Consider the following 13129-nt stretch of genomic DNA (forward strand, 5'->3'; position numbering starts at 1 on the left):
CACTGCACATGTGTTAAAGAGTGTGAGTCCATGACAGAACCGTGGTGTTCTGCTGGTATTTACCCTGATGTTTGTGCAGGGCTCAAGGGCTGGACCAGGGTCATGGATAATGACTGGGTTTAAATGGCAGCATCCGCTTCTGTTCCCCGGAGACTGCAGCAGCCAACACCGAGCTCATCTCTGGAGAGACTCTGCACTCTCAAGTCTAATACTGCAGCCGCTAATCACATCTGTGTGTGTGTGTCTGTGTGTGTGTGTGTGCGCATATGTGTGTGTCTGTGTGTGTGCGTGTGTGTGTGTGCGTGTTTTTAGAGGAGAGAGATAGAGAAAGACATGTGACACTTGACTTAGCTATTGATTTCCAAGACACAGTGTTATTGTTGACCTCACAGGTGATTTAGAAAGTTCACATCTGTCTCTGTGTGTGTGTGTGTGTGTGTGTGTGTGTGTGTACTTGTATCTGTTACCTCATTAGGACCTCTAAGGGCATAAACACTGGTTAAGTTTAGGCCTAAGATTTGATGATTTGTGGTTAAGGTTATGGTTAGTCTTTAACTAGCTATAGGTAAGATTTACTCTGTCCAAACGAATGGAAGTCAGTCAAAGTCCTTTAAAGGACACCAGTGCAAACCTGTGTGTGTGTGTGTGTGGAGATATCTGTTTGAAAATCCTGTTCAAGCTGAAACTATAAATCCTAGAAGAAATAATTCTTCTAGGATTCTCTCTAAGAAATATTTCTCAGGTCCAGCAAAGTCCACTAATGTCGTCTTTTCAAAGCAATAATGTGTCATGAAGTATTTGTTTGAGTGATTTTTTTACATAAAGTGACAGATTTAGAGTTCACTCTGACACTGACTGTGTGGGAAACACGTGAAGTAAATTAAAAATCATAATAATAACATTTACTCAGTGACTGACTAACAGCAGGTAAATGTACACGTGCTTATACACAGCTGTAATTTCATTGTACACAATAATGGAAAGCAGCTTGAGGCTGCGCTCGGGTTTGTCACTGACAAAGCACCTCAGTGACTTCACACGTTCACTCCACTGCCTCCTGCCCCTCCCTCTCTGACCATCAACGCCCCTATGATGGATTGGGGCCAGGCTGGGACCCTGACTGCCTCACTAACCGCACCTGGATACAACCAGTCAATTGGATAAGACACAGAATTTGGTGCATTTCAAGTAAAGATGAACGAGAAGAGTCATGTCGGTGAACCACAGAGTAAATGAGTCATTAAAGAAGTTCCATGAGTAAAAACTCATCCACAAAGAGCAGAGCTGGACGACAATTCAAAAACTATTCAAATAATGGAACTCAGCCACATTTCCTTTCATTATGTTCACATTGGTCACAATTACACAAAACAACCGACTCTTATTACAGAGAGGCATAAATAAGCCTTTGTTTGAGTGTGTATTTTATTTCTGTCACACACATATTCATGGTTTGTCGTTTTTAAAGTTGCATCATATCGTTCACTTCTCCTTCTTGTAATTGAGTTAATGGTTACAAAGTAGTTCAGTGTAAAGGTTCTTTATTCTTTACACACTCGTTATATGTTATATAGTCTTATCTAAACCAAAGGTGAATTAAAGAATATTTATATCTATGTCGAGTTCTTATGGTTATATTTAAAAACACACAATTATCAGAATAAAATCTGGAATTTATGTATTTATTTATTTATTTAACCTTCATTTTGTGAGAAAGTTGGACTGAGATGAAGCTCTTTTATTTATATGGAACATTATTGTGAATATGATTTGATTTGCAGCATCATTTTTAAGTTAAGCATCAGAGAAACATTATATATATATATATATATATATATATATATACATATATTTATTATCTTGGTGTACAACATAGAGGAATCAAAAACAGAATGATTAAAGTGCTTCGTTATTTAAATTTGAAAATGATTGTTATATTTGTAGTAATTTCCGCTTCTGTGACTTTTGGAGAAAGATCTTCATTTTCATTCGTGTTTCCTGACAATAACTGACGGTCAAAGAAGCAGCAGGTCTTTCATACGTTAAAATACGGGCTAATCAATGGCTGCTTATTACAAGGACCTTGAGTCAACTCTGATTCAATTACCTGCTATGATGAGAAGGGCAGCGAGGCAGCGAGGCAGCAAGAGGAAGACCAGGCCCACAACTCTGTGATTAATGGGACCGGGGCCAAAAAACTGGGTCATACAGCGAGAGAGCAGGAGGAGGAGGAGGAGGAAAGAGGACGGAAAAGAGGTGAATAAAGAACGAAAAGAGAAAGGATGAAACAGAGGAAGGAGGGAGAGGAAGCAGCAGGTGAGAGAACATCGTAGACAGAGAATAAGTGAGAAAAAGGATGAGAAAAGAAACACAGTGAAAGATAAAGGGAGTGGAAAAAGAAGGTTGATGTTTGAAGATTTGTGAGGAAATAAGGAGCGATAAAGGAAGGACAGAGACAGAGTGAGACCAGACTCCTCTCATCACTTTATCTGTTGCTCTCTCTCCTTGTTCTTCTCTGATTTCTCTGCCTTTCACTCGTAGAATTCTTCAGGTTCTATCTTCTATTCTGCAGTCGTCTCATTGTTTCAACAGCAGAAGCTTTGGCTCGTGTCTTAACATACATGCTTTATAAATGGTCAGGAACACTGTTCTGTGATTCTTAACTGACCGACACAGAGTTAATAACACTTGCAGTTATGCACACAGATGATTTCCCTCTTCACTCACTTCACACCTGTTAAAATAGTACGGTGCGGCCCGCATCATCGGACACGGCCTGCATCATCGGACACGACCCGCATCATCGGACACGGCCCGCATCATCAGACACAGTCTACATCATCTCGCCTGTTCTCAGTGGAAACACAAGCCTGACCCGGGACGTTACCATTCCAAACTGCAGCATAAAGTTAATGTATTAATAATAAAACTGGCAAAAACAAGTCATTACTTATCTGAGAAATGAACATTGTGATGACTGTGTTTTGTAGGATGATTAATGTTTTATGACCTCATCCTACGCTCTACCTCCCACCACAGTTTGGGAAGAGGCAAAGGAAAGAAAATGGAGCTTCAGAATCATAGATGTAGTAATACATTATGTGTCAGCATGGAATGTTATCATTGTCTCCATCTGTAATGTGTAATGTGTAATGTGTAATCTGTAATTTGTAATCTTTAATCTGTAATGTGTAATGTGTAATGTGTAATCTGTAATCTATAATATATAATCTGTAATGTGTAATGTGTAATCTATAATATGTAATCTGTAATCTGTAATGTGTCATCTATAATCTGTGATGTGTAATGTGTAATGTGTAATCTATAATCTGTAATGTGTAATGTGTAATGTGTAATCTATAATGTGTCATCTGTAATCTATGTGTAATACATAATGTGTAATGTGAAATGTGTATTGTGTAATGTGTAATGTGTAATGTGTAATCTGTAATCTGTAATCTGTAATGTGTCATCTGTAATGTGTAATGCGTAATCTATAATGTGTAATGTGTAATCTGTGATGTGTAATGTGTAATATGTAATGTGTAATCTATAATGTGTCATCTGTAATCTGTAATGTGTAATCTGTAATACAGGTGTACAGGTAACTTCACACCTGTAGAGTGTGGTCCATCAGCAGAAACACGTTGCTACAGTAGAAGACAGCGACAACATGCTTCTCTTGTCCTGGGTCATTGAGCTCACATGGAGGAAACACTCCATCACTTTGAGGAATTGAGGCAGAGCCACTGAGCTGGCGGCTAAATTACAGTCCTGCAGCTTGAGTGCATCACATGCTCCCAGACTCTGCTTTATATCATTTATATCAGTCCATTTAACTGAGCACATGTAGCATCACAGGAACACATCACTGTCTCTCAATGAAAAACAAATGTCAAATGATATTACTGCACAGTTTATCGACTGTGAGATGTACAGCTGCATGTTTTAAACAGGGATTCAAATGGTGACGTAATGTGGGACAAATGCTTTAAAGAGTCATCACTGCATGTGTGACACAAATGAGAAGCAGAAGGAAAAGGAAACACGTCACACAACCGTTAACAGTGAGGAACAGAGCTCTCTCCTCACTCCTGACACTGCTCTGCTGTGGATCTGTGCCAGAGGTGAAAACATCCACCGTCACAATCAAAAGTGTCTTTTCTTCAAAAAACACACTTGCTGATTCATGTCGTAAGTTGTAGAGAAAACATCCTCATGAATTACAGAGTAAACAGCAGCTGCACTCACTGACACTTTTACTAAAACTGAAATCGTTCCATTGTAGAAGGATTTTAATCCAACATCAACAAAAACAGTCTCATGAAATATTATTGATCATTCACCACGTCATCACTGATACACAGCATCATGGAATCATCCAACATGGATGCATTCACTGGAGTTAAAACTATAGCAGGTTCACTCATGACTCATGACGTATCCAAGTTACCATGGTAACACGAATATATTTGTCTAACATCAAATCTGCACAGATTAGCACAGAGTATGAGAAGACAGGGCCATGTTAGATTATCATGTCCATATATTGTGATAACAGCAAAAACACCTCACGTCTGATAACTGAACAACACTGGCGCCCCCTAGTGGCAATTCTTAATACATTTAGCTTTTCATGAAAATGGACTCAAGACTCTGAGACTCAAGATCTACACACACACACACACACACACACACACCTCTTATTTCTTGTGAGTTCAGCTCATTAAAGAAAGATGTACATATATGTATATATATGTACATATATATATATATATATATATATATACAAACTACATATGCTCCAAATACTTAAAGTAGCAGCAGCTTCACATGAAATCTAACATTTAAAAAGCATGTGTGTTGATGTGGTGATGTGTGTGTTTTTCACCTTGTGTTTCTCTGTGTCACAGCCTCAGCAGAGAGAACAGAGGAAAACCAAGAAACCACGACAAGAAATCTTTTTAATTAACTTCAACTTCAGCTGACGTTGTTTTGTTTTTGTTCAGTGTCAGTAAACCTACTGCACTTTTTACATTTGAATTCTTTGTGGTTTAATTTTGTCACAATGGAAACAATGTTCTACAAGAGTGTGTGTCAGTGTATGTGTGTCCAGGTATTACTAATGTTGTGGGGACCTAAACCTGTTTACACAGTCACATTATGGGGACTTGTCTTCCTTGTGGGGACAAAAAGCAAGTCCTCATAACGTAAATTACTACATTTTAAGGTGAAGATATGTTTTAAGGTTAGGATTAGGGTTAGGATTAGGATCAGGATTAGGCAAGTAGTAATTGTGGTTAAGGTTAATGTAAGTCTCCAGGAAATGAATGCAAGTCAAGTCCATCATCTATGCATCCATCCATCATCTATCCATCATCCATTGATGGTGTTGATGAATGCATGAATCACAGATCACCTGCAGCTCAAACACGTCATAAATCACACGCAGAGAGAGAGAGAGAGAGAGAGAGAGAGAGAGAGAGAGAGAGTACGAGTGACAGACAGACACACACACACACACACACACTGCTTTACACTATGTGATATGGTGCTGCCATCTTCAGGACAAAGCTGGTAATGCATCTGCTCTAATTTAAAAAGAACATGAAGGTTTCACTGATTATTTCTCTTTCTAGATAAGAAGACTAAACATTCATATTTTAGAGACTTTATTTATGAACATGAAAAACTAAAGGCAGTTATTATTTACACACTCCATCTTTTACAATGTCCACCTACTGATTTCTACTAAATAAATAAATATTCAACATATAATAATGCACATATAGTGAATATGTTCTACATCAGGTTTGTATTGTGCTGAGAGAGAGAGGGAGAGAGAGAGAGAGAGAGGGAGAGAGAGAGAGAGAGAGAGAGAGAGAGAGAGAGAGAGACAAACATCATGCAGATGATTCAGATTCTCTCTCCTCTCAGGATTAACATAATCTTCTATCTTTTTCTTCATCACAGTCAGGATTTCTTCTACTTGAAATACAAAGAAATAAACCTTTCGTTTCAGACAGATTATATATATTATATCTCAAAGTTTTGAATCTTTCTGTATCAATAATTGTGCAGAAGTCACAAAATAGATGCTTTTATTTTATTCTTGTTCATAAAAAAGTGAACTTTGAACTGTGATGTTTTTTTCAAATTTCACAAAGTTAATCTGATTGAAGGATTTTCATCAGATTGAAAAAAGATTATAGAGATTAAATATAAGATAAAATACTCTATGTTGCACGTTCTTATAAATTCCGTATATAGATTTTTATATAGTCCTGGAAAGAAGCAGCTGAGTGTCATTCTGTATATTATGGGCTGTTATACTGTGTCACTGTTTCAGGGATGAGAGACGTCATTTCTGACACATGTTCTGATTTATGAGTTTAACACATTTCTGAATCTGCTGCTCATCACGACTCCATTTACTGTACGAGCTTCAACCAAAGACACACACACACACACACACACACACACACACACACGCACACTCACACACACACTCACACACACGCACGCACGCACACACACGCACGCAAACGCAGAGGGTAAATATACAATAAAGGAAATATGTGTCTTCAAACTCCCAAACTATAAAAGTTTTACGACAGCAGAATTATTCTCAGTCCAAATCAAGCTTCTCCTCTGAGGAGGTTTTTTTTCCTCTTTTATTTTAGGAACAAAAAGACTCAGCAGTTAAACTTAAAGACTTTTCCACTGATTAAAAAAGGACTGTTTCTCTGTGTGAATCTCGGAAAACAGTCACATTTTCTTATTTGTCTGCAACAGAACGAGAAGCTAAATAATGAAGTTACAGCAGACTTTCTTGTGCTCTCAGTGTCTCCTCCACTGAATCACTCTGACAAATCCCCAGAGGACGATTCACACAAACTTTCTGCACAAACACCAGCTCGTCCATCTTAAAGTGCAGCGAGCCAGCATGTGTTCATTACTTCTTTATTCACTACGTGAAGAAGCAGTGAGAGACAGAGAGAACATTAGTGTGAGATGTGTGGTGAGTTTGCAGTGACTCAGCTGTTCTGTCACTGCAGATGGAAAAGAAGGAAAACAAGCTTGTGATGAAAGAGCGGCTTCACAGACGCTCCCGTTAGTTTCCGTCTCTATTTTCACCAGAATTCAGCCTCATAAGCAGCAAAGCTATGAGATCACGGCTGATGAAAGTGAAGAATATTCACTGATGTAAACTCGTACCTGTGTGACCTTCTCTGTGACGTGGTGAGTCCGGTCGATGAGTTTACAGGGAGCGATGATGTCCATCTCTCCAGTGGGCAGCGCGATGAGGGGATCGGGCTTGAAGTCCACAAAGTTCAGGGTGATCTGGGGGATTTTGGAGATGGCTCGGTATCGCATGAGGTCCGAGTCCGACGTCGAGTTCAGTATGTTGGATTTATTGTTCACTGCACCTGCACGCACACACACACACACACACACACACACGGTAAAAGTCAGACTGTATCAGAGACTGTTTAGAAGAATGGTTTTAAAATGAACTCCTGTTCACAGATGCAGCTGCGACCTGTCAATCACCTGCTGTCCACTCAGTGCTTTATTGTCTATTTTCCTCTACATGTGAATATAATTTACTACATAATATATAATAATTTCATATGTATGTACATATGTATATATAATATATATATGAAATTATTATATATTTAATATATATAATTTCATATATATATAAAATATACATATATACAGTATATAATATATATAATTTCATATATATATATATATATATATATGTAATATATATAATTTCAGAGATGAAACTTTTCATAGTGACATGAACTCGTCAGTGTTTTTAATTAAACCCAGAGAGAAAAGTCTTATTTATGGTGAGTGGTATTTGCGTCCTCTTTGTCTCACCGGCGCTGCCCGGCCGGACGCTCGCTCTCCGGTTCTTTCTGTCCCAGTCGGGCCTCATGGCTTCGATCTCGTCCACAGAAGACGCTCGACGCATGCTGTGGAAACTTTCCCGCGAGCGACTACGCGACAGGGAGCAGTTGGAGCCCGAGGCGTCGGGGTTGAGGCTGAGGCGGTGATGGGGTGCTACACACGGTGAGGACTGGGCGACCAAGTGAGACCCGTGTGGAGGTAGAGGAGAGGACAGCGGAGGTCCAGAGCCCAGCAGGGTGTGCTGGTCCTCCTGCCGGTCTTCTGGCCAGCTCTGGAGAGCTAATCTGAGACGGAACAGACCATCATGAACTTAGTCAGAGTGCAGTGACCTTGGTCCTCATTGTTGGATGAACAAGATTCACAGTTTTACAAGAGAAGAGGAAACGTTACTGAGTCTCTTCAGAATTATAATGTTCACTCAACACGTTTTTATGCAAAATTGCACCTAAGTCAGAAAATCATTGAGTTAATTCATTAAGTTTGGGAGTGAATTTCACTTCATACAAATGTTCATTTGTATGAAGTGAAATTGAAAGTCAAAGATTCCTGTTTAAAAACAAACTTTATAAACTAACCCTGTGTGCTCTTCTTTATTCTAACTCTTGATCTTTTTTGTCTCATTGGGACAAACAAAGTCTTGTTGAATTGAAATGTCCGACCTGCTTCCACTGATGTGCTCCTGGTGGTCTGGTGCTGGGTGGGGGAGGGGCAGGAACTCGCCCAGGCCTAAGGACTCGCGACTGCGGTGGTCTGGCTGTGTCACGGGTGTGGCAGTGGGGGTGTGACCGACCTCAGCGTCGTCCAGAGACGCTTTACTGTTGGACAGGGAACGCAGCAGAGGGAGACGCAGCTTGAAGCCTCGTGGACGACCTGTGGACAGACGTACAGGCGTGAACGACAGGATGGAGGGAAAGACGAGTAAAAGAGAGAAAAGATGGGAAGACAGAATATGGAAGCACAGGAGGTCACGCTCAGAGAGAGAGATCTAATCCAGATTTAATCTGGATCAGACTGAGCCAGGCACAACTTTTAAAAATACAGCTTCAGAACAATCTCGTGGAATCTAGGACAGTAATAGTGATTAGGTTTTGGTTTGAACTGCAGAGAGTTTTACTCAGTCTGGAACATTAAAGGGCACTTTGTGTAAAATATGATGAAGGAATGAAAGCAGTGAATTCATGTGATCACCTCTCAGTCAGTCCACATCATCATTATTATTATTCATAGTCTATAGTATTAATATTTATTCTGAGAGATCTGATCACATGTTTTTAATGAGTTTGAATGTAACAAGGATGTCAATGAACAGAAAGAGTCTGTAATAAAATAAACTTACAAAACTGCAAAACTTGAAAAAAGCAAAAAACAACATTTCATCAGTATAACGAGGTTTAGAGACTCTCTATATTGCACATACACAGCCTCTGTGTATACATTAACGTTCTGTGCTCTAAAGGTGAAGCAAAGGTTAAAGGTCAGGAGCTACCGGTGACGAGCCAGGTGGGCAGGCGGTGGTTCAGCTCCTCGTTGCAATCTTGAAGCGTCTGATCTGTCATGACCTCAAAGTTGAGGATGAACATGATCACCACACCATCCTCGTTCTTCACTGGCACCACATCCACCATACACAGGAAGCACTGACCTGAGGGGGACACATGGACACAAGGTCAGCACAGAGGACACAGATCTGTCACTTTACTCTGGACTTTAATGAGAAACAAATGAGTTTGAAAACTCCAGCCCTGGTGACCACAGGTGACCACAGGTGACCACAGGTGAACAGAGGTGACCACAGGTGACCACATGTGAACAGAGGTGACCACAGGTGACAGCACCAACACTGACTCCACACAAGACAAAGTTCAGATGATATTTCTGTTACGTCTGATGACGGAAGATCGACGGGGCGGTAACGTATTGTGTCACTTCCTGTGCTTCCACTGGTGTTACGCTGTGTGTCTTCTGCGCTCTCTGCGGTTTTATATCTACTGGAACGATCGACTGTTCTAACTGAACAAACGCTCGTTTTTATTACTAATACCAGTACTAAGACTAATATTCTCACCCACTACTTTTGTTCAAACTCTATCGTTTACGTAGATCACGTACGGTGTTTCTCTCTCTGCTAGCGTAAAGTTAGCTTAGCAGCGATGGCTTCTCTCTCTCCCTCTCCCTCTCCTACTCTCTCCTGTGTTGTGTGCCACATGTTTAGCTACTCCTCTGCCTCCTTTAGCGATAAAAGTACTTGTAAAAAATGTAGCTTGCTGGCTAGGGTGGAGGCGAGGCTTAGTGAAGTAGAAACTCGGCTCCGCACCATAGAAGCTAAATCAGTTAGCCACTCCCCAGTAGTCGGTGCGGACCACATAGCATTAGCTCCCTCAGCAGCTCCCGTGCAGCCGGGAGACAAACAGGGCAGCTGGGTGACTGTCCGCAGTAAGAGGCGTAGTGTTAAGCCTAAGAGTCCTGTCCACCACCAACCTGTTCACACCTCAAACAAGTTTTCCCCTCTCAGCACCACACAGACTGAGAAACCAACTCTGGTGATTGGTGATTCCATCCTGAGGAACGTGAAAATAGCGACGCCAGCGACCACAGTCAAGTGTTTTCCCGGGGCCAGAGCGGGCGACATAGAATCTTATCTGAAACTGCTGGCTACAGATAAACGTACATTCAGTAAAGTTATTATTCACGTCGGCAGTAATGACACCCGATTACGCCAATCGGAGGTCACGAAAGTTAATGTTAAGTCTGTGTGTAGGTACGCACAATCTATGTCGGACAACGTAATTTTCTCTGGTCCTTTGCCCAATGTAACCAGTGATGACATGTATAGCCGCATGTCATCATTCAATCGCTGGCTGTCGAGGTGGTGTCCAGAAAACAACATTGGGTTTTTAGATAACTGGCAAAACTTCTGGGGGAAACCTGGTCTCATGAAGAGAGACGGCGTCCATCCTACTTTGGATGGAGCAGCTCTCTTATCTAGCAGCTTAGAGCATTTTATTAGAAACCCATGACAAACCAGAGTTGAGACCAGGACACAGAGTTGCAGTCTTCCATGCTTCTCTGTGCTTCTTTACGAGCAGTCACCAATTAAAAACCCCATAGAGACTGTGTCTGTCCCTCGACCTACTAAAGTAAAAACTAAAGTAAATAAAGTAAATAAATCAATAACAAACAGAAGAGGAGTTAGACATTCTAACTTAATAAAGATTAATACTAACAATAAAATAGAGTCAAATAATACCACTTTTAAATGTGGACTATTAAATATTAGGTCTCTCTCCTCAAAATCTGTTTTAATAAATGATCTCATTTCTGACAATTGTATTGATTTATTCTGTGTAACTGAAACTTGGTTACATGAAGAAGATTACGTTAGTCTAAATGAGTCAACTCCACCCACTCATGCTAATACCCATATTCCTAGAAGCTCAGGCCGAGGAGGAGGTGTAGCAGCCATTTTTAATACTAGATTATTAATCAATCCCAAACCCAAACTAGGATATTCATCGTTTGAAAGCCTTATTCTTAACCTAGCTCATCCTAGTTGGAAATCACAAAAACCAGTTATGATAGTCACAGTTTATCGTCCACCTGCTCCTTATTCAGAGTTCCTATCAGAGTTCTCTGAGTTCTTATCTGAGTTGGTGCTTAAGACGGATAAAATCATAATTGTAGGGGATTTCAACATCCATATAGATGTTGACCGTGATAGTCTTAGCTGCGCATTTAACTCGCTGTTGGAATCAATAGGTTTTATTCAACACGTTAATAAACCAACTCATTACCTTAATCACACCCTCGACCTTGTTTTAACTTATGGTATTGATATTGATAACTTAAACATAGTTCCTCAAAACCCTCTCCTTACTGATCATTATTTACTCACATTTAATTGTACAATAATGAACTACAATAACATAAATAAGAAATACAGCTACAGCCGGTGCCTGTCTGATAATAATATTAATACATTCAAAGAGACAGTGCAACCTTTATTTAACCCGGTGCCATATGTCAGTACATCTGAAGGTACCTTTTGTGATTTTACCCCCGCCCTCATAGATAACCTTGTTGATAGTACAGCGGCCTCACTGCGTACTACATTAGATTGTGTTGCCCCTCTGAAAAAGAAGGTGGTGAATCAGATGAGACGAGCACCATGGTTTAACTCCAATACTCGTGCTCTTAAACAAGCGTTACGTAGATTAGAAAGAAAATGGCGTTCCAATAACCTAGAGGAATTTTATATAGCCTGGAAAGATGGTTTTGTAGCTTACAAAAAAGCCCTACACAAAGCTAGAGCTGCCTATTATTCTTCTCTAATTGAAGAAAATAAGAATAATCATAGGTTTCTTTTCAGCACTGTAGCCAGGCTGACACAGAGCCACAGCTCCACTGAACCATCTATTCCTTTAACACTGAGCAGTGATGACTTTATGAACTTTTTTGTGAATAAAATAACATCAATTAGAATAAATATTGATCATCTCCTCCCTCATATTGGGACTGACTCATCTTTTAGCACAAGAGCTTTAGAAGCACCAGGTGCACAGTTAGACAGTTTCTCCCCTATAGATCTCCCTGAATTAACATCATTAGTTTCATCATCTAAGCCATCAACCTGTCAGTTAGATCCTATCCCCACCAAACTGTTTAAAGATGTCTTTCCTTTAATTAACAGCTCTATATTAACTCAAATTAATCTATCCTTATTAACTGGATATGTGCCCCAAACGTTTAAAATAGCAGTTATTAAACCCCTTCTCAAAAAAGCGACCCTTGACCCAGACATTTTAGCTAACTACCGACCTATATCTAATCTTCCCTTTGTTTCTAAAATCTTAGAAAAAGTAGTTGCTAATCAACTATGTGAATATTTGCGCATTAATGGCCTGTTTGAAGATTTTCAGTCAGGTTTTAGATTAAACCATAGCACAGAAACAGCACTAGTTAAAGTTAGTAATGATCTTCTCTTGGCTTCAGATAATGGTCTGGTCTCTTTACTTGTCCTGTTGGATCTTAGTGCTGCATTTGACACCATAGATCATAATATTCTACTGCAGAGACTGGAGCAGACTCTTGGTATCACAGGTGCTGCCCTCTGCTGGTTTAAATCATACTTATCTGATAGATTCCAGTTTGTTCATGTTAATGATAAAGCCTCACTACAAACTAAAGTTAATTGTGGAGTTCCACA

General features: G+C 40.0%; 1 protein-coding gene across 3 annotated transcripts in view; it reads right to left on the minus strand.

Moving 5' to 3' along the window:
- The window catches only part of kcnh2b (potassium voltage-gated channel, subfamily H (eag-related), member 2b), a 130823-nt gene that overhangs the window by 41831 nt on the left and 75863 nt on the right, over positions 1 to 13129 (minus strand). For all 3 annotated transcript variants that reach the window (XM_058625374.1, XM_058625284.1, XM_058625456.1), the window contains 4 exons: positions 9413 to 9568; positions 8586 to 8796; positions 7897 to 8210; positions 7219 to 7430 (listed from right to left, as the gene is read on the minus strand). In XM_058625374.1, the coding sequence (XP_058481357.1) occupies positions 7219 to 7430; positions 7897 to 8210; positions 8586 to 8796; positions 9413 to 9568 (893 nt within the window). The remainder of the gene's footprint in view (positions 1 to 7218; positions 7431 to 7896; positions 8211 to 8585; positions 8797 to 9412; positions 9569 to 13129) is intronic.

Source organism: Solea solea, chromosome 1, assembly GCF_958295425.1.
Source record: "Solea solea chromosome 1, fSolSol10.1, whole genome shotgun sequence".
NCBI lineage: Eukaryota > Metazoa > Chordata > Actinopteri > Pleuronectiformes > Soleidae > Solea > Solea solea.